The sequence below is a fragment of the Pituophis catenifer genome, unplaced genomic scaffold, assembly GCF_029215685.1.
Source record: "Pituophis catenifer annectens isolate HBS135680 unplaced genomic scaffold, rPitCat1.0.hap2 SCAF_3, whole genome shotgun sequence".
NCBI lineage: Eukaryota > Metazoa > Chordata > Lepidosauria > Squamata > Colubridae > Pituophis > Pituophis catenifer.
Window position 1 is genome coordinate 68058503 of NW_027256883.1, and position 22849 is coordinate 68081351.

General features: G+C 37.9%; 1 protein-coding gene across 1 annotated transcript in view; it reads left to right on the forward strand.

Moving 5' to 3' along the window:
- Positions 1–636: 636 nt before the first annotated feature.
- The window catches only part of CAP2 (cyclase associated actin cytoskeleton regulatory protein 2), a 40883-nt gene continuing 18670 nt past the window's right edge, over positions 637–22849 (forward strand). The window contains exons 1-4 of the mRNA XM_070940689.1: positions 637–760; positions 6063–6172; positions 9523–9623; positions 15336–15413. Coding sequence (XP_070796790.1) covers positions 6064–6172; positions 9523–9623; positions 15336–15413 — 288 coding nt within the window. The 5' untranslated portion in view covers positions 637–760; position 6063. The remainder of the gene's footprint in view (positions 761–6062; positions 6173–9522; positions 9624–15335; positions 15414–22849) is intronic.

Consider the following 22849-nt stretch of genomic DNA (forward strand, 5'->3'; position numbering starts at 1 on the left):
GCTCTCCAGATGTGGAGTGCAGTAGTCCCCCATTTCTAACCAGCATAGTTTCCATGAAAGTCGCACCCATCACATTCTTATTTATAAGTTCACTTGGAAAGGCTGCTCCAAGGCCGTCTCCTAAAGAATGACTGAGTATAACAGCTTTAATTGCACAAGGCAGCCCGCCACCTTCCCCTTTGTGGCACTTTTAATCTGGCATTGCCTGGGAATAGGGAGGCGGTCAGCAGGTCCAATGGGACCTCACAGAGCAAGAAGACAGAGACTGGAAGGAAGGGTGGCAAACTTCTTCCCCTCCTTTCATGAAGCCACCATGACTTCCCCAGCACCTGCTCTCCCTTACCAGTTCAGACTCTTCCCTGACGAGGCCTTTCCCTGAGGCCTTGGCCTAAGGGGCTTCCTCCCTCCCACCCAGTTCCTTTTAGTGTCTTAGAAAAGCCGCCGCCGCCGGGAAACCTGTCACGCACACGCCTCCCGCTCGGTGCATTTCCACACACCCCACCTCCTCGTGCTTTTTTCCCCTCCCTCCTCCTCCGCCGCCGCCACCCTCTTCGCGCTCTCCCGCTGGACTTGGCTTTATTTGGCACTGCCGGGAACTCCCCGGGCTGTAACAAACCCCCCCCCCCACGCCCTCCCCCGTTTTGGGCTTCTTTTTTTGTGAGTGGCACCGCTTCATACTGAGGAGGGGGAGGAGGGAAGCGCCTACGGATTTTCGTTGTGTGGAAAGAGGAGAAAGACGCGCCGCGGCTCATCAAAACAGGTAATGCAAGAGCAGCCGGCGGCGGGACGGGCGAAGCAGCTCGAGCCTTTGGGGCAGGGCAAGGCCGGGCATTGGGGTGGTGGGTGGGTGGTTGGAAGGATGCATTATGGCCAGGCGGTAGATGTAAGAGGGGGGCTTGGCAACGGGCGACAACTGTGCTGAGGGGCCTTTCCCGGAGAGGCGAGCGCGGCTCTGTGCGCGCGCGAGTTTGAGTGTGAATGTGTGTGTGTGCGCGCGCGCGCCTCTGCATGAGGTGCTGGAGACCCGGCTGCGCTTGGCTAGGATGGACTGGACTGTAGACTTGCGGCGTCTGTGGTCTAGAAAAGCAATCTGGGTCGCCCTTCCTGCTGCTGCATTCCCTGCCTGCCTGCCTCTCCCCGCCCATTTGAGGCAGGGGCCGCCTGCGCCAAGAGCGGGCAGGTCTGCTGCAGGTGTCTGGGCGGAGGTCCCCTTTCCGGAATGGGATTTGGGGGAGGGGGTGAAAATTCGGTGCGGGCTCTGCCACGGCACCAATGCGGCACAGCGCCCGCTGTGTGACATGCTGAACCGGCAGCCTCTATCTACCTGCAAGGAAGATACTTTTCACCTGCTGGGATGTCATCTCCTTTTGAGTTGGCGGCATCGCGAGAAGCCCCCTGTTTAGAGAACGCAACCATGGGTGAAAACTGATCCCCCCCCCCCCCCGTCATCAGGAGAAAAAGAAAGGAGGCCTAATCATTTTGTTATGATTAGTGCTTTCATGAACAATTCTTTTTGTTTTTTTAAATGCTTGTTTCCAGATGAACTATGTGTGTCTCTATATATATACATTTTGTATGACCAGCACCTGCCTATTCCTGCTTTTGTGATCTCTCTCTTTTTAAGAACAACAACCTAAGACTTTTGGTATGCTATGAATCACTCCAAAAGGATGCATATATAAAAAAAGAGCCCTTGGGATTCAGAGTCATAAAATTGAGAGGGGATGCTTCCATAGAATTTCGCCTGATGTGGGTTAGCGTTAAATGTTTAGAAAGTAGCTCATTCCAGAATGAAAAAGCAGCCCAGTCCTATGAGTATATATTGAGATGTAAAACTAGGTCAGCAATTTGCAATGACAATTAGTTCCAAATAAGGATAAACTAGTTTGCATCTGGACTGTGTGCTGTATTTGAGAGCTAATATAATAAAACAGCTTTCCTGGGGAGGAAAGCTATGGGAAATCTAGACAGTGTACTAAAAAGCAGAGACATCACCCTGCCAACAAAATTGTGTGACATTAATCCTGCCAACAGTTAAGGCTATGGTTTTCCCAGTTGCAATGTATGGCTGTGAAAGTTGGACCATAAGGAATGGCTGAGTGCCAAAGAATTGAGGCCTTTGAACTATGGTGCTGGAGAAGACTCCTGCGAGTCCCTTGGACTGCAAGGCGAACAAACAAGTCAATCCTAGAGGAAATCAATCCTGACTGCTCTTTAGAAGGTCAGATCCTGAAGATGAAACTCAAATACTTTGGCCACCTAATGAGAAGGAAGGACTCACTGGAAAAGAGCCTAATGCTGGGAAAGATTGAGGGCAAAAGAAGAAGGGGACAGCAGAGAATGAGGTGGCTGGATGGAGTCACTGAAGCAGTCGGCATGAGCTTAAATGGATTCCAGGGGATGGTAGAGGACAGGAAGGCCTGGAGGAACGTCATCCATGGGGTCGCGATGGGTCAGACACGACTTCACGACTAACAATAACAAATAATAATAAAACAGTACCATTCTGTGCTTCAATAATTTTAATAGAGTTCAATTTCCAAAGATAAAAAGTAGGATTGTGCCATTATTAAGAAAAGTGCATGAGTGTATCTGTGGAGTTTCACTTGCCTCAAGAACTGCTTTATCTCTCTTACTAGTATGTAGAATAGAATCATTTTTTTTTTCAATGAAATTATCTGTGTAGAGTCCTTGGTGTTCTCTGAGCTTGGCTTTTGCTTGCAGATAACATCATTGTTATCTGCATGATTTTATTAAAAACCTAATTCTTCTTCTCTATATAGGTAATCCTCGATTTAGAACAGTTCAAAGTTACATGTGACTTATGACAGTTTTTCACAGTTACGACCTTTGCAGCATCCCTATAATCATGTGATGAAAATTCAGATGCTTGGCAGCTGGTTCATATTTATGATCGTTGCTGTGTGCCAAGGTCATGTGATCCCCTTTTGTGACCTTCTGACAAGCAAAGTCAATGGGCAAGCCAGGTTCATTTAACACCAGGGTTACTCATTTATCAACTGCAGTGATTCACTTAACAACTGTGGCAAGAAAAATTGTAAAATCGGGCAAAACTCACTTAACAAATGTCTCGCTTAACAACAGCAATTTTGGGCTCAATTGTGATTGTAAGTCTCAATTGCCGTGTTAACCAAACCCTTCTGGTACATTGTGAAACATAGAAAGCTTTTTTTATTTAAAATTCTGGCCATTGACAAGTAGCTTACATAACTTTGTATATATGCTACTAGATTTTTCAGGGCACAGACTGAATCATTCCTCCTTCTCCTTATTTTCCTTTTTATTTACTTCAAGCCAAGCAAGCTTTACCTAAATCAGATTTCCCTGTAAATATTAAGAAATTGTGAAATAGGGAGCATTTAAGCAAAATATTTTAGTCTGCTTGTATGCAGGATGAAAAGGACTATACTATGAATTGCAGAATTATTTGCTGTTCCTTTGAAGCTAATCATTTTAAGATGTTTGAAATATACCCGTAATTTTCATCAGAAAATTTGTCTGGTTGAAACACGGAAATGTGAACAATGCATATTTTTAAACAATAATGTTTATCCTATTTTTTTCTGTTCATGATTTGAAATGAGTTAATTATGACTTGGAATAAGTACTGGTAAGAAGTTTTTCTATTAACTTTCAAAATAGTCTTGCACATACATTTTTACATTTATTTGAATTCTGAATGGAATAGTAGACATTATGGACTTGCCATTCCTTCTTCTTTGATTCATTAAATTCTATAAACTATGATATCAGTCTCCTAGAGTTGTCAAGAGTCAGGTGGCATACAAATTTCATGAATGAATGAATGATACACTGGAATACATGCTGTTATTGGATATTAACAACTTTTGTTTCCTTCCAGTAATTGGATTTGTGGCATTAATTAATTGGATTTCAAGCACTTTAAAATATTTGATTAGGCTTATCTTAGTGCATGGCAAAAGAGATCCTCTGTACTTTACATAACTATTGATAGAGGGAAAACTTAAAATGTTACATTTTATTGGCGGCAAAGAGAAAATAAAACAAAAAAATAAGCATCTGTGCATGATGATTCAAAAAAGCAGCACTAAATGTTATATGGATATTTAGAAGAACACTTGCCTTAGTAACTTTAAATCAGTTATTTTTTCAAAAATACTCTGGTTGTTACGGCATCAAAAGTTATGTGAAAAAATCTTCCTTCCTTCCTTCTTTCCTCATATGAATATATGTACCCAATATTTGGTATTCTGAAGCAGGAATATCCAGATTTTAATCTTAAGACTTTTTAACAGGAAGAAACTCCCATCCCATCCAAATTGTGAGATATATTATGGGCTTTAGACATTTCTTTAAAAATATCCTTGGGTTTCTAGCATTTGATGAAATTATAAGAAAAGGTTATAGGGGAAAATGGATTTGCGTAACAACTGCTGCATTCACTTAATGACCATTGATAATGATTACTTACCTTGACTTATGACTGCAACCATTTATTACCATAATTCCAGTCTCAATTCCTGTTGTTGAGTCTGGATTTACTTATCATTTTAAATAATATCTAAAACATTTTACAGCCAAAAGGAACACTTTTGAGGTGTCTCCAGCTTTCAGTGCATATTTGGGGACACTTCCTTCTATTTTTCTTTGAAAACAAATTGTAAACAGTGAAATCACAAGAAAAGAAAACGCAGAAATTACACGTTGCGATAATTACCTTATTTACAGTAGTTATTAGCTAAATTGTTGGGAGATCACACAGACCTTGTTGCATTCACGAGATGGTTAACACATGTGATTTTAAAAACAGTTTAATCGAGGTGAAAACTTAAGTTGTAGATTTTAGCCAAGGCTGGATATTTTCTCTATATGTTCTACTTCTAAGACTCTAACCGAAGTGAAATGTTAATTTAAAAAGAAAAAAGATACAATTTGGCAACATTTATTCACTTCCATGTGCAGGGCTGTCTGTAGTGATGGTCACTGGTTTCAGAATGGGGGCGTGGCTGGGTGATTTAGCCCCACCCCCTTTTAACGTATACAATGCATGCAGTGCACTTTTAAATTTTAATGCCACTTTAGAAAACCCTAGTAAGACCACACCTGGAATACTGCAACCAATTTTGGTCACCATACTACAAAAAAGATGTTGAGACTTTGGAAAAAGTTCAGAGAAGAGCAACCAAGATGATCCAAGGCCTGGAGACTAAACCATATGAAGAACGGCTGCAGATTTTGGGTCTGGCTAGTCTAAAGAAAAGAAGAATTAGAGGTGACATGATAGCAGTATTTGAGGGGCTGCCACAAAGAAGAGGGGGTCAAATTATTCTCGAAAGCACCAAAGGGCAGGACAAGAAATAATGGTTGGAAACTGATCAAAGAGAGAAGCAACCTGGAATTAAGGAGAAACTTCCTAATAGTGAGGACAATTAACCAGTGGAACAGCTTGACTTCAGAAATCATGGGCGCTCCATCACTGGAGGATTTTAAGAAGAGACTGGACAGTCACTTGTCTGAGATTGTATAGATTCTCCTGCTTGAGCAAGGGACTGGACTAGAAGACCTCAAAGGTCCCTTCCAGGTTCCTATTCTATTCTATTCTATTCTATTCTATTCTATTCTATTCTATTCTATTCTATTCTATTCTATTCTATTCTATTCTATTCTATACAAAGTTCTGATTGCCTCATCATGTATGAAATTTTGAAGCCAGTGATTGGCACTACAGTGTTTGGAAGACGTATTCGCATCCAGAAAATTAACTAAGTTTGGTCTAGTAGCTAAGGCACCAGGCTAGAAAGCAAGAGACTTTGAGTTCAAGTCCTGCCTTAGCCATGAAAGCTGGCATAGTGACCTTGGTCCCATCACTCTCTCAACTTGCCTCACAGCATTGTTATTGTGGGGAAAATAGGAGGTAGGTGTATTGAATGTGTTCACCATCTTGAGTTACCTGTAAAAGTAATGAGTTGTGTATGTGTGTAAAAATATAATTAAATGGTTCTCTAAAATCCCCACGTCATACAACAGCTAGGATTATGTGTATCTCTTTATTTTTTCAGAATGGCAGAGGTGGTTTTGATAGAAAGATTGGAAAAAGCTGTAATTAGGCTTGAATCATTGTTATCAGAATCACATAGAACTTCTGGAACCATCAATGGAGTCAATGAAGGTATGATTTTATTGTTTCAGAAACGTATTTGGTAGGTTGAAAAGTGAACAACTAAATGTCATGTGGTGGTAAAATTTTTCTCGAAGAAAGCTAAAAGATAACCATTTTCATCATATTTTTAAATTACCTATGAGGAATATTAATATTTCATTTTAATCATAATTTTATGTTCCGCAGAAAAGATTTGTAATTCATCTATTATTCACATTATTTATGTTTTAATTTTTTTTCCATATTTCAACGTTAGTGATTCAATTGCTACAAATAATTTACTGTCCAGTAAAACAAAAAATAGCAGAAAAGATTTGCGTTGCAAAAACAAAAATACCTATTTTCTACAAGATTATTTTTCAATTTACTAAGTTTTGATATTGGATTAAAAATGTGCTTGGGTCACTAAAAGTAGTTTAAGGGTTATTTGTATTTCATTTTTTTTGCATACTGTTTTCCATTGGGTTTCTTTCCATTGCATTTCTATAGTGCATCTCAAGAAGCACATCATAGCTATATGATAATTTAGGGGAAAAAGAACACAACTAAACTACTGATCCAGTGATCCTGATCCTGCAAGTGATAGATTACAGTACAATGCAATCAGCTCTTTTAGCTTTACAGTACTGTAATACTTCATAACAAATATTCATGCTTTGGTGCCTCGATTTGTGGGTCGTAGAAATTAAAAATAAAGCTTTTCATAGTGTCAGCAGTAAGGTGCTTTCCTCCCATCTCTGATTTAGGAGAAAAGTATATCAGTGGACAAAGTGCTGCATCAGCTGATTACCTCTGCCTTGCCTTAGCCTCGGGGCAATTACTGTTGTTGCCCGCACACAGTCAGTGTGGCATTGCTTCAGGGTAACAGTTGCTAGTTGACTTGCCATCCCTTCTCCTCCAACCTAGTGTCATCTATAGGCATGAAAACCAACCACCAGTCATGTGCTGGGGCAGTACCGAGTGTCCAGGTATTGTTTTTGTTAGTTATGTTTATTAGACTTTCATTGTGGATACTGTCAGGTTCCGGAATGGCACTGTGAAATAAGACTCCAGGCAACTGGGTTCCTAGTTGTAGAGATCTTTATCGGGCCCTCCAGCATGTTCCAACAGTCACCAATTTTTTAAGTGAATATCATCAGCGCTTTTGCGCAGTGCTCCCCACCACCGTTTTAAAGGCTCCCGCACGCCACCCTTGACTCCACCCCTTGGCCCCGCCCCCATGTCGCAGTGGGGCTGACAGATACTTTCTTGGACTTCATTTTTGCTGAAAATAGGCGCTTCTGCTTCCGGCCTTATAGCTTCTATACCTAAGGCCAATTTGTCACATCTTTTTCTGCTAAGGCTAAGGAAGGTAAAAGCAGGACTGCATATGGAGAATTTCCTCCACCCACTGCAACTGCAAACTGCTGCTTGGATGGCCATTTCTCTTTATCAAGAGCTGCCAATCACATACTTTAAAAAGAATATATATGTAGTTTCAAGCTGCCATCCAAGTCCTCCAGAAATTTCCTATCGTATTATTTCCACATTGGGATTTTCAAAGGTTAGAAGGATAACGGAAGAAGAGACCCTGAAAGACTCAGAAAAGGAATCTCACTACTAGTGATGATCTGCAGGAGATTTCTCCCATGACTAATTCAGGGCAGCCCCAAAGATCCACATTTTGCTTGCATTAGGCATCAGGACAGTCCTTCCAATTCCATTTCTTGCTAATGATCAAAGGTCCTAGCCTGATAATAGGAAACCTTAAGAAGCAATGGTTCATATTCCTGACACTTGCCTCTGGATCAGGGGTGGGTTCTACTTACCTTTACTACTGGTTCACAATGGGGCCATGTGTGTGAGTGAAGCAAGCGCGCACGCACGCTCTTCTGTGCGTGCGCAAAAGCTTCCTGATGATGTCCAGTTAGTGGGCGGAGCCTCCCACCGGTTTTACTACCAATTCGTCCGAACCGGGGGCAACCCACCACTGCTCTGGATCTCCATAATGTCCCAGCTTTGCTTTCTCTTCATCTCTGGGATGGGAACCTTCACACTTTGATGCATATAGAGTTCACTTGAAGGAACTCTTCCTTTGGTCCTTTGCTTCAAGATAGCAGTGCATTTAAGTCACTGACTCTGATGCTGGACAGGATATCAGCTATGACTCAGGGCATGTTACCCCACTCAGATGCTGCTTCTGTGACCAGCCAGGATAGTCAGTTCAGCCAATTCCAAAGAATTCACGGTGTTAGCCACCAGATTTGCTACTGCATACTCTCTCCATGACTTTGAATGTTACAGTTTATACAGTTGGCTCCTCCCTCCTTCAAATGCCAGTCCTTTTAAAGAGCCAATCACTTACTAATTGTCTGCATTTCTTTAAAAAAACCCTGCATATTTGTAGCATGTACAAGAGGTTGAGGGTAGAACTAGAGAACTGCTCATTTCTCATTCCAAACGCAGAAGGACTTCTAGAACAATTTACTTGGATTCCACCTCTAGATATGGTGATTATTAGAACATGGACACTTCTCCCTTAACATTTTATACATTTACTTTATCAAGTGTATCATACATAGATATATTGAAACATGTTGAATTATAGTACAAGAGAATAGTTCTCAAATAACTCTTCTGTTTTACATAAGAAAAAAAATGGTTTTAAATGCAAACAATTTCTATTCTCTTTTTCAGTCAGATTTATAGCTATCAGTAGATATTGTTTACAGGGGAATCTTTGGAACTAGATGTAGGTTAATCAACTAAACCGAATATGTTTTATTACTTGCTTTAATTATTTTATTACTTAAAAAGTAGATAGGGTTTAAATCAGTGGTGGGTTCCTCCTGGTTCGGTCCGGTTCTATAGAACCGGTAGTAAAACCGGCGGGAGGCTCCACCCATCCACCACATCATCATGGGTGATCTGCGCACGCGCAGAAGCGTGCACATGTGAGCAAAGCAAGTGAGCGCATGCGGTCCTGTTGCAAACCGGTAGTAAAGATAAGTAGAACCCACCCCTGGCTTAAATATATGGGTTCCAGAAAAGGAATTGTATTATTCTTATTCTTGTATTAGAAAGAATAAAGATTGGAAGCAGCTCATCTTAAATCTATTTTACAAAATTTCCTAATCGTAGCTTTTCCATACTATGTAGCAAGTATTGTTACTCTGTATGAAAAAAGATGCCACAGGCCAGGGCCAAAAATCCATGTAAGAATAATCTGGACATTCTATAGATTGGCTATGTTTGCTTCTGCAGCAATTGTGTTTGCAAACTGCTTTCCAGTTGTATGAGATTTTCATTTTAGAATGTGAAATAAAGACCATGAATGAAAAATTTTGGCCAGTTCTTTCAGTTCAGCGTTTTTCCCGCAGAGCTAGCACCATATGTTGAAGCTTTCGACAGACTCATGAATGAGAGTGTAGCTGAGTTTATAAAGAATAGCAAGATCCTTGATGGCGATATAAAGACTCACGTAAGTATTTATTTCTATTTTAATTTTTAATTAAGGAGGTTTAATTTTCACAAAAAGTCTTCCACTGACTCCCTCTAGACTCCCAAAGGCCTAGTACTTGCTGAAATTTCAAGAGGTGAAGTAATAGCTATCAAACCAAATTCAAAAAGGAGTTCAATTCAGAACTTCCATATTTTAGCCAAAAACTGAGTTAAATGTATAGAAAGTTAAATCCACCTTTCCCAATAGACTACTATAATTTACTTAATGTAAATATATAACAAAAGCTTCCCAGAGAAAGTGATTCAATTATAAATGTTTTTGAAGGAATATAAATGGAAAGACCATTTACAATATAATACATTCTCAGACTAAAATTCAGTTTACCTAAACTTATATTTATTCCAAATATTCAGTTCTAGATCACTTGAAAATCTTTTAGGAAAGATTTCAACAGTCTCATGAATGAGAGTGTAGCTGAATCAACGCCAACCCCAATCACATCAAAATTATTACCAATAATAATTACTACTATTACTACCAAAATACCAGGTAGTAAGTATCAAGTCTGATTTTGTAACATAATTAGACATGGTATCATATAGTAGTGCAGTGACATTAAGAATCATTCTGCATAGCGTATTTATATCATTATTTTTCTTTAGCTCTGCAACACATTTTCTGAAAGTTTACTGACTTAAGCTGCATTGTAAAATAGAGACCCCGGTGGCTCTCAATGAACTTGATCCAGCATCTGTGCTTTACCTTAGCAAGTCAAAGAAGGAATGCTTTTCTTCTACATATCTTATAGGCCACATGTCCCATGTATTATGTGTACAGCTGCTGCTGCTTTCATATCAGGAGTTGAAAAGAAAGTTGTATTTGGTTTCAGAAAACACCTGTTGTTCAGAAAACTGTCAGATACCTCACTAACTAGAGGAAACATTATATTATGTCATGGAATATGTTTAGAGTATTTTTAAACATAATCTTATGCATAATTACTGGGGGAGAAACCCAGTGAATTGAATGGAACTTTTAAAGTTAAACATATGTAAGGTTTCACTAACATGTTCAACTTTGTGAATTTAATTTACCCAATGTGATCTATTTAATTATACTAGTTGAATTAGGAATTTAATTGATATTGTTATTTAATAGGTACAATATATTTTGGTTGTTTATTTATCTGTAGTTTTAAAAATTCTGTCTAGAAATGTTAACAAGTTAACTTGAAAACTTCAAGCAATAGGAGAGCAAGGCATAAAGTGTTTTAATTAAAATATCTTTAATTTACTAGACCCTATACTGAAGGGAAAACCAACTTTTTTGGATCAAAAAATCATACTAGCTCACATGGAACATTTTTGGGGCCAAAAGAATTGACAGGGCGGGTGGCCACCCACCCACACACATATATGTTCAAAAACACACATTTTAAGCATATGCTGACTTTCTACATACATAGAAAATACATATTAGGTTGGGGGAAGGTTTTTTTATTCTTAAATGGTTCCCTCCACCTTGAATAATAGTTTTTTTAAAAAAATTATTTACTGTATTTTTCGGAGTATTCGACATCTTTTTCTCCCAAAAAAGAGGGTGAAAGTCTTGGTGTGTCTTATTTATTTATTTATTTATTAATGGGATTTATATGCCGCCCTATCTCCAGCGGACTCAGGGTGGCTCACAACAGTTAAGAAACATCTAATAAAAAGTTAAAAAATTAAATCCAAATCTCATAATTTAACAGTTAAAAGTACAATTAAGACTAATAAGTTAAAATTAAAATAGAATTAAAACCCCATCAGTCTTATACTCCGAATGTAGCCCCGCCCAGCTTCTCAAACGGAGGTTTCAGAAGCTAGAAAAAGCATCAGAAATGAAGCTTCAGAAAAGAAGCCCCCAAACAGAGCTTCAGAAAAAAAGCCCCCAAACAGAGCTTCAGAAAAGAAGCCCCCAAATAGAGCTTCAGAGGCTTTTTCTCTGAAGCTCTGTTTCGGAGGCTTTCAGAGGCAGGAATTTTTTTTTTTTTTCTGAAATGGAGTTTCTGAAGTTTCAGAGGCAGAAAAAAAAGCAAAAAAATCAAGGTACAGGGCTCACAACCAAGGAACCCGTTGCTAAAATTCACCTCTGGGAACAGCTGATTGGGGATATTCCGGGAGGCCAATCCACCTGCCAGTCGGCTTTTTTCTTATTTTCCTCCCCAAAAACTAAGGTGCGTCTTATATTCCGGTGCATCTTATACTCCAAAAAATACGATAACTTGTTGAATCCAGCCATTGTGGAAACTTTGAGCTCTGGCTTGGCACAAACTATGAAAAACTACAGCCTATGTTGCATATAGCACACGCCAGCAAGTTTATTTCAGCCACAGATCCCTCAACGAAGTTAGTCCCCCAAAATTGAGCTATAGAGGAATTTGGGATTTTCTTTTAAGAGGTGAAATGGGTGCCAACCATCTCACCTTTTAAAAATTTCCAAAACACCCTTAAAATCAAAGTTACTTGAGGTTCTGTCCATGTCTATTTTTGAAGCACAGTACAGCTTTCATTATGCATGCAAAATCTATTCCAGTTGTTGGATCACCAAAAGTTTGTTTCTTTATTTCCTTGTCAGACAAAACCATAAGGGTGTAATACTTCTTTTATTCAATATCTTGTTTCTAATCTGACCTCAAAGCTGTGATAAATAAATTTGAATTTTGATCTTTTCCCCGCTTATTCGGCCTTCTTAAAGGTTTATGGACCATGCAAAAAGCAGCCAAGGTCTGCATAAGCTTGTACCTCATCTTATATGCTGTATTTGAAAAGAAAAAACCCAGAATGGATGACTATTTTTAATTATATTTGCTGATAGCAAAAGTATCATTCTAAATTACTTGATTAGTAGGTAAGTGTTCTGAAAGATCACAATTCAATTAATGATTTTGGGAATTAGATTTATAATAAGCGTTACAAAGCTTAAAACATAACTCATTATAGCTAGCTAAGGTGAATAAGCTGCAGCCATTAGTTCAATGTATAGCTTCCAAAAGGTCAGGGTTTCATTCTGAACCACTTCTTGAACTGGTGATTTGATAGATGTGTGGGTAATAAGCATCGGTGCCAAGTTTGGCTAAAGGAGGAATGATAGCCACAGTTGTCAAGGGAACATTTGCAATAGTAAGTGCGAGTGGAACAAGTGACAATTTCTCTGTTGGATGTGCTCATGTGTAAAAACAAATAAAAGTTTGGCTATTGTAGTACAGGTGATCCTCAACTTAACAATAGTTCATTTAGTTACAATGGTACTGAAAAAAGTGACTTATGACCATTTTTACATTTATGACAGTTGCAGCATCCCTGTGGTCATGTGATTTACATTTGGATGCTTGACAGCTGATTCATAGTTATGATGGCTGCAGTGTCGCTGGGTCATGTAATCCTCTTTGCTTCTGACAAGCAAAGTCAAAGGAGAAGCCAGATTCATTTAACAACTGTTCGACTAACTTAACAAGTCAGTTGTGTATGGAGATTCTCCATCATCCAAATCATGGTTGTCCCAAAGGTGCTTTTTCAGGAGGCAACTGGACTTCCTTATTTTTTCTTTGAAGACGTTTTGCTTCTCATCCAAGAAGCTTCTTCAGCTCTCAAGTCTTGAAAAAATACCTTTGGGTTAACAAGTTAGTTCACTTAACAAATGTGGCAAGAAAATTCGTAAAATGGAGCAAAACTCACTTAACAAATTTCTCACTTAGCAGCATAAATTTTGGGCTCAGTTGTGGCTGTAAGTTGAGTACTACCTGTATAACAGGTCTGACTTTAGAATTACAGACAATGAGAGGCCACTCTAAGCAGCAGATTCTGAAAAGGAGAGAGCTGCGGGGCTCCATGTGCTGATGACGCAGGACTTGCACCTGATGTTATCATGGATTGTTTAGTGAGGATTAAATAGAATAGACACAGCTCAAACCAATGAACTGGGTTAGGGTTTAGCATGATATATGAAGCAAGTCATATATGAAGCTAGCCATCGTCTTGTACTCTCAAGCCATGAAGCTGCAATGGAGAAGACTGTCCCGTCACTGTTGAGTAATCAAAAATTCAGCCATCTATTCAGCTCAGAAAACCAGGAGGCTGAGCAGGTGTACACATGTGTAGGCATCATATTGCCTCTCCTCTCAGGCAACAACATATCTTGGGGTGATGATTTCTTTTTGTTTTGCTTTATCCCATCCCTCTGATTCTTTTTAGAGAAATGCGAGTCAGTCTAGATTTGGATGAATGGGCACACTCAGTATGCTATCATTCTAATCAAGAACAATTCTGTCTTGTCTGGGTTTAGTTTCAGTTGATTACCCTTCATTCAGGGAATCAGGATATATGATGGTTCAGTCTCCTTTGACATAGATTTGCCCGGTGTTTTTCTAAAGCCACTGCAGAGCCATTTATACAGAGGTTCATTGAAATGATTTACACTTTGAGCTTTTTTCACAATGCTATTGTGATACAATTGTTCATGTTTATTTTGGAATGAAAAGTTTCTATGGCTCCCATTAAATGTGCTTATCAACAGTTTGAATTGATATTGAATGACATGAAGGTTGAAGTGATGATGGCATACAAAAAGATAATAGAGGAAAACAAATTACAAATAAATTACGCAGGATGTGCAAAATGGTTCCCTTTGGTTGTAATTTCTTGGAAGAATCTAAGATCTAATATTGTGAGACAGGAAATACATTTCTCTATCCTTGATATACAATTTATAATGCATGAAATTACAAACAAGTTTTCCCTTTTCTTCTTCTTTTCTCTTAAATTAAAAATTGACAACATTTTTAACTTACGTTTTATTGACTCTCTTAAATGAGATTGAAAAAATAAACTCATCTGTTGGTTTTACCTAGTGATGTCTCTTTTTTCTGTAAGCTATATATATATATTTACATTATTGCAAATAAAACATTAAAAATTGTGCTCGTATATACAGCTAGCCCTCGACTTTCAACAGTTTAGTGACTGTTCAAAGTTACAATAGCAACTGAAAAATGTGAAAAATGTGACGACAATTTTTCACATCTACGACCATTGCAGCATCCCTAGATTCACATGAACAAAATTCAGATGATCGGCAACTGGTTCCTATTTATGACCGTTGCTGTGTCCCAAAGTCATTTTGCGATGTTCTTACAAGCAAATCAATGGGAAAGCCAGATTTGCTTAACAACCAGATTTTTAACTTATCAATTGTAGTGATTCACTTAACAATTGTGGCAAGAAAGGTCATAAAATGGGGCAAAACTCACTTAACAAATGTCTCACTTAACAACATAAATTTTGGGCTGAATTGTGGTCGTACGTCAAGGACTACCTGTATTAAGCTTACCCACAAATTGCAGCACAAGGAAAGAGATCACAGGTGAAAAGAAATGGATGAAAGCAGAAATGGTTTCTGTCAGGAATGTATAAAAAATGGATGAACTTGATGAATGGATGAAAAGTTAAATGTTACCTTTACTTCTATATTACGAAGTGCGCTGCTCTGCTAGCAGGTACCGGTACTAGAAACCATGATGTAGCTTGATGAGAGTACATGGGTTTAGATAAATAGAATTTGCCGATCAAAGAGATTTGGATAGCTTTATTCAAGGGATCATAACAGTCTCAGGTAGAGAAAGGCCTCTTAAAAGTGTTTGTTTTTAATACTTTCAACTCACAGCTTATTCCCTTGCTTATTCCTTTTTCATAGGCAGAAATGATTCAGGCCGCTTTCCAAGCTCAAAGGGCATTTCTTTGGTTGACCTCACGTTATCAAGAACCTCAGGAGGTAAGACATCTTGTGGTCACTTGAACTGTTCAAAGTTTTGTTGGTTGGTTTCTAAAAACGGGAAGTTGGCAAAAACAAAATCAGACTTTGGCTTCATTTTATTTTTAAAAGAAAAGTCTGGGTGCCTATACTTATTTAAAAAATAAAAATGATTGGCTCCTGGAGTGGTTTAGTTGGATGTATGCCCAGAACAAAAGACCATACCCTGGAGAATGGCAGATGAATTTCTGCAGGAGGATGTAGGAGTCCTATAAATAAAGTTAAGACTTTTCCAATCTTGGTTAAATATCGGGAAATATCTCAAAATTTCTTTTAGTTCTCTAGATAATAGTTCTGATAAAGTTGTGAAGTAAGAAATTTTCATCAAATGACAACTTAATTGCATATAAAAATTCTCACACACACACACACACACACACACACACACACACACCTGATTCATACTTTGCAAGATAACCACTATGTGATTTGTTTTGGGTTGACTGGATATTGTGCAAACTTTATTGAGATTTCAGACCATAATTATAATGGTTTGGTTTGGGTTTTAGTATGATCTAGAGATTAAGGCGCCAGTCTAGAAACCAGGAGACTGAGTTCTAGTCCCACCTTAGGCATGAAAGCCAGCTGGGAGATTTGGGGCTAGTCACTCTCACAACAAATTACCTCATAGGTTTGTTGTGGAGAAAATAGGAGGAAGAAGGAGTATGTATGTGTTATTTGTTAAAATAATAAAGGAGGGATATAAATAAATAAGTAAGTAAACACAGCCAGTTATATCATATTAAGATATGACTGACATCTGCTTTGATGAAAACAAACCATGATTTAGTATGATGTTACAAGTTAATCATAAGGGACTGTCTTAAATTACTTAAACAAATTTAGCATTCCTTATACTGAGATATATGGCATCTAATCTGATGTTGGAGAAAATCCTGCTAAATGCAAAGTGAGTGTAATTTTTTTTCTTTCAAAACCCAAGGTAGCGGATTGATTCCAATATGGGGCTTAAATAATTTACCCATCTTTATTACAATTTAATTCCTTTTCATTCAAGTAAGGAAAGGGAAAAAGAAATGTCAATCCTTTAAAATAATACTGTGCTACAGAAATAATAATCCAAGTACAGCAATGGAAGCAATAAAAGTCCAAAAGAAAAAAAAAACAGTTTATACGGGAGCAGCTATGAAACTATTGAAAGATGGTCCTTTCCTCCTAAAAACCCAGTAATCTTTTCTAAGATATTGACAGACTTCAATATCTCAATTTATGAAGATAAATTGAGGTTAATTTTAATTTTCAGTACAAGTAGTCCTCGACTTATGACCACAATTGAGCCCAAAATTTTGGTTGTTAAGTGAGACATTTGCTAAGTGAGTTTTCCCCATTTTAGAACCTTTTTAGCCACAGTTGTTAAGTGAATCATTGCAGTTGTTAAGTTACTAACACGGTTGTTAAATGAATCTGACTTCCCCTTTGATTTTGTTTGTGGGGTCACAGAAGGCGATCACATGACTCCAGGTCACTGCAACTGTCATAAATATGAGTCAGTTGCCAAGCATCCGAATTTTGATCACATCACCAAGGGATCATAAGTGTGAAAAATGATCATAAGTCACTTTTTTCAGTGCCATTGTAACTTTGAAAGGTCACTAAACAAACTGTTGTTGAGTGAGGACTACCTACTGGTATATGTATTTTCTTTCTAAACATACTAGTTGTTTTTTTCTGAATTTTTCCACGGACAAATTGTCCATTGACATAGGCTGTTGTGTTGCTACATTGTGGTGGGCAAATGTTGCTGGAAGACATTACTGAAAAATGCTGAAATGTTTACTAAGACTATATATTCCTAGCAAGGTCATCCAAGCATGAAAGTCATACCAGCTGCCCAGCTAAAGCAAGCCGGCACCAGCGATATAGGAAGATGCTGAGGGTAGATGATCATTTTAATGACAATGGCAAAGGCATCAATTGACATCGCGCAGGAGAAGGCGATGGTAAACCACTCCTATGTTTTATTAACAAAACCGCATGGATAAAAAATATAAAGTGATTGGCAACACAAATACTGAATAATGGATGGATAACACTCAACATGCCACTAGAGGAAGAGCTGAAGACCTTTTAGAGTGCTACTTTTGATATGGCTAGCTTAAAGCCTTTGGGGTGTTCAGTTGCCATGCAGGAAAAGAAAATCCAAAGCTACAAAGGTTTCATTGCAATGGGAAAATGGCATGTAAGAAGCATGAACACGGGAAAACTCAACCCAGAGAAAGATAAAATGAAAGGACTACAAGCTGACATCTTAGGCATCAATGAATTGAGAAGAATTGAATCATTCGGTCAGAAGATAAAGCCGTTTATTACTCACAGTATGAAAAACAAAAATAGGGATTAGTTGCTTTTATAATTAAAAAGGGTATAGCGTGAACAGTGACTATAATCGATTAGACTTTATGGACATCCCTTTAATATCATGACTGTCCATGTATGCTCCAACCACTAATGCAGAAGAGGAGGTGGATGAGTTTTGTTATCAAGTTCAATTTGAAATTGACAGAACATGCAAAAGCAAGGTGTGCTGCTTGTGATTGGAGACTGGAATGCCAAAGTTGGAAATGTTAAGGAGGAAAATGGAGTTGGATTGTAAGATTTAGGAAACCAAAATGAAGTAGGAGAGCAACTTAACAATGACTTTAAATCTTCAAACAACACCGCTATATATGGTCATCACCAGACTAGGGCATAGAAATTAAATTGATTATAGTACTGCTAAAAAGTGGAATGGATATAATGAAGTACTATAACTGTATAGTAGGGATGCATCATCCAAGATACTGTAGAAAATGTTCTATAATTACCGGTACATTCATCTATAGTACTCGAAAATGAAGTTACATTAGCACTCTAGTTATAACCAAGTCAGAAAGCTGTAGGAATTAATAGAACACCCTCACAGAAAATGGCAACAACAGAAGCTGAATCATTAAAGGTTGTAATTAAGTTATATCAGCAAATCTGGAGAAAAACAGATCGGAAGAGGCCAATCTACATTCCAGTATCAAAAAGGAGACTTAACAACATGTATGAGCTGCCAAGCTATCATTACAATATTCATAATTTCACATGCTGGCAAAATAATGTTTAGGATCATCCAACACCAATCTGGAAAAGAGATGCCAGATATTCAAGCTAGCTTTTGAAAAATCCAAAAAACACAAGATGTTATCACTGATACAGGCTGGATAATTGAGAAAGCCAAAGAATGCCCTAAAGAAGTCACTGTCTGCTCCATAGAGTATAGAAACGCCCTCAATTATACAGTCATATCAAGCTATGGAAACTATCTAGAAAAATAAGAATCCTAGAACCTTTCATTGTCCTGTGTAACACCTATATACAGCTCAGAAAGCTACAGTATAGGCAGAACAAGGCAAAAGAGAGTGACTTCAGGTTGGCCACAGAGTGTGAGAAGGCTTTATACTTTCCCCTTATTTATTCAGTTTATATGCTGAATATATTGTATATTAAGGAAAGATGAATTAAAAAAAGATGAGCGTGGTTTTAAAATTGGAAGAAGAAAATTCAGTCACCTACGCTATGCTGATGACACCATGGTGGCGCAGTGGTTAGAATGCAGTACTGCAGGCTAACTCTGATGGGTGCTGACTGTCAGCAGTTCAGCAGTTCGATTGTTACCGGCTCAAGGTTGACTCAGCATTCCATCCTTCCGATGTCACTAAAATGAGGACCCAGATTGTTGGGGCAATATGCTGACTCTAAACCGCTTAGAGAGGGCTGTAAAGCACTGAAGCAATATATACTGTAAGTCTTATTGCTAGTATGATACCTGACAATGCAAAGCATCTGCAAACTCTGGTAATAAAAATAAAAAGTACCCTGAAAAAATGGGACTCAAATTATATATAAAGAAGACAAAACTGATTACAGCAGATACAACAGCCAGCCATAGACTAGCACTTAGTAGAGCAGTTATGAAGGCCCTGGGAAGATATTCAGGTGTTGTGATGTGTCTGTACCTACAAAGATCAGAATAATACAAGCAATGGCATTCTATGTGACACCCTATGGAAGCATAAGTTGGACTTTGAAAAAGCAGGTTAGGAAGATGTTTTTGAACCTTGGTGTTGGAAAAGACTCTTGGGAATACCTTAGCCAGCCAAGAAAACAAAGAAATGACTCATTGAACAAATCAACCTTGAGTTTTTGCTCAAGGCACAAATAACCAGGTTCAAATTATCTATCTGGTAAGGCTTCACACCAACTTGATGGCACATTATCAAACAATTTGGTATCCTCCAGATTTTATTTTTTTTTAATTTGATTTATATGCCGCCCTTCTCCGGAGACTCAGGGCGGCTTACAATGTGCTAAGCAATTTTGTGCCTCCCACAATTCCTTATGGTCCCCAAGTTAGCTATTACTAATTTAGAATTTCTAGCAACATTGATTAATATATAGGATATGGTGAGTCCTCCTAAGTAAAAGAAAAACATTTTTTTTGCTGTCATTATGATAAGCTGAAATATATCATAGTGTAAAATTAACACAGCTGTATGTGTGTAAAACACAGCTGTCATGCAAAATAAATATTCTGTAACAAGCGTTCATCTGTTTCAGTAGCATTTTCTACTGCAAGTGATATAATAGTTTCATCTTGTCGAAAGCAAGAAATATGTGTTGTAGGTTTCCAAATAGTGCATTACAGTATGAACAAAACCTGATATGAACAGACAGAAAATATTTTGTTAATGTGACATCATCTATTTCTGTTTGTACTTTAAGCTAAAATCACAAATTTAAGCAAAACCCAGACAGGTAGAAGAAGCATTAATTTTCATCAGAATTCCCAGGGAATAGAAAAGCATATTAAGATGACAGCAACTCTTGAAAAAGCAAGCAGTTGTGTGTCCTTGAGCTTTTCATACAGTTTGTGAACTGGTAGATGAATAAGCTGTTGCTGATCTTGTCTTCACAGCTTTGCAAATATTCAGAAGCAATGTTTGGGTGGGTGGAGGGAGGAGGAATTGCACAATTTATCCTAAAGTAATAACAGAAAACAAAACCATTAGCATTCTGAAGCATCTAGGATTCCTTAGTTCAAATGTAGCATCGATGCCCAGCAAGTCACAAAGAAATGTTTGTTCATTGTGATTTTTCTGATATATGTTTCTGCTAGAGTGCTTACATTTTGTTCCATCTTGAAGAGCTCCTCATTTCCCTGCATATGCAAAAATAGCAAGAGCCAAGAAGATAATTCCAGCTGGCATGTCAATCCTGTAACAACTACAATAAATTACTTAGCAGAGTGAATGCTTTGTTCCTTTTTATGGTCATGTTCTATATTTGTATGTGAAGTGGAAATGGTCGCATGAGAAAACCATCATCTGATACTACAGTTTACGTATACTAGCTGGCTAATAGCTACTGCCTGAAAATTACTCTTCGGAAAGCTGCGATTTAAACTTTTCTACTTATTTGGAATTTATTTCAAATGCTTCAATTTAAGCAATACGTTAAAAACAACTGTAAATTATTGTTTAAGTAAACAAGAAGTGGGAAGTTATTTTAAAAACACTTTGGACCAGGAATAAACTAAAAGTAATTATGTATTAAGAATTCCCACTAAAATACAATTTCCCTCATTTTATGTGATATCTATTTATGTGATTTTCTATTATGCAATTGATCATTTCCATTCAAGAAATCACTTTATGCAGGGAAAAATAGTGCTATTATGTGATTTATGCCAGTATATTCCATTTGTTATTAAGAGCCAATGTGACGTACTATTTAAGGCATCAGGCTAGAAACAAGGAGACAATGAGTTCTACTCCCATCTTAGGCACAAAGCCAGCTGGGTGATCTTGAGCCAGTCACTATCTCTCAACCTCAAGAAAGAGACAATGGCAAACTACTTTTGAAATCTTGCCAAGAAAATAACTTCAGGGACTAATCCAGGCAGTCAAAACTGACTTGAAAGTACAAAATAAAAAAGTTCATTTGCACCAATGGTCTAGAAACATATCAAGACTTCTTCCCGCCAAAACTGCTTGTATTTTCCTAGCCAAACCCCTTTCTATCCTCCCTTATGCATTCATCATTGGATTGTGCTGTTGTTCTAGTGGTACATGTTTAGTGCAATAGCACTTAGACTTATATACCCCTTCACAGTGCTGTACAACCCTCTCTAAGCGGTTTACAGAATCAGTATACTGCCCCCAACAATCTGGGTCCTCATTTTACCGACATCGGAAGGATGGAAAGCTGAGTCAAACTTGAGCCAGTAAGAATCGAACTGCTGGCAGTCAGCAGAATTAGCCTGCAATAGTGCATCTTAACCACTGCGCCACCACAGCTCTTCCTACCAATTGTACTATGGGATCAAAACAGCTGTTAAATATCTTGCCAAACTTCCTTACCCAAAGGGACCTCTCCAGCACTAGAAACAAAGGTGAAACTATTAATTTGTGCTAAAGCTGGTGGAGAATCCTTGCCCTAGGATAAGCTTTTAAAACCTGAGTGAATCTACTCTGCACAAAAATTTAAGAATGCTAATTAAATTTCACAGTGGTATGATGCGTTCCACCTCTTTAGCTGCCATGAGAACGATGCAAATTAGAAAAAAAAGCTTTAAAAAGGTTGAGAAAATGGTTTCTTTGTACATAAAATATGAGACAAAGGGGGAAAAGTGTTCGTGTAATGTAGTGCTTAAAAATAAGGCTCTAAAAATGGTATCAAGGTAGATAGATACAGAATTAGCCATCCAGAAATGTAAGATCTAACCTATGTAATTTAGGATAATTCCTATTAAACATACTACAGCAAGGTTATTTGGGGGTTTTTTGCTCTGAGCTTTTTTCAATTTCCTATATGGCTCTAGACATTTTTATGGCTTTAGGAATGAGATAACTTTTGAATCATAGACATTTAATATTACTTAAAATGACTGTCTTTCCTTATTAAATATGGATGATTATTTTCCTAAAAAGGATACATTTTTACAAGCACTTATCCTCAACATTTGTTTTTCTGGGTCTTTGATATCTTCTGGACTATTCTTAATACTAGTGCTATCAGGGCAGAACTTTAGAAAAGAAATATTTATGTATCCTCTGGGTAGAATGAACAGGAAGGCTCCCAGATATATAACAACTGAAACACATTTTACTTCACAAGACAATTCATCACGTAAGAACCTTAAAATGCCCAGGAAGTTTATTTTTTAGTTCAGAGTCTATCTACATTTCATCATTTGATATTACCCCCAAATATTTCAAAACACGTCATGTCATCATCACATTAGACAAATAACTTCTCTGATAGCGGAAGTGTTCTTAGAGCTGGGTAACTTTAACACACTGAACAAATTTTGCGATCTCCGTTTCAATAATGACAAGAAAATTAATTTG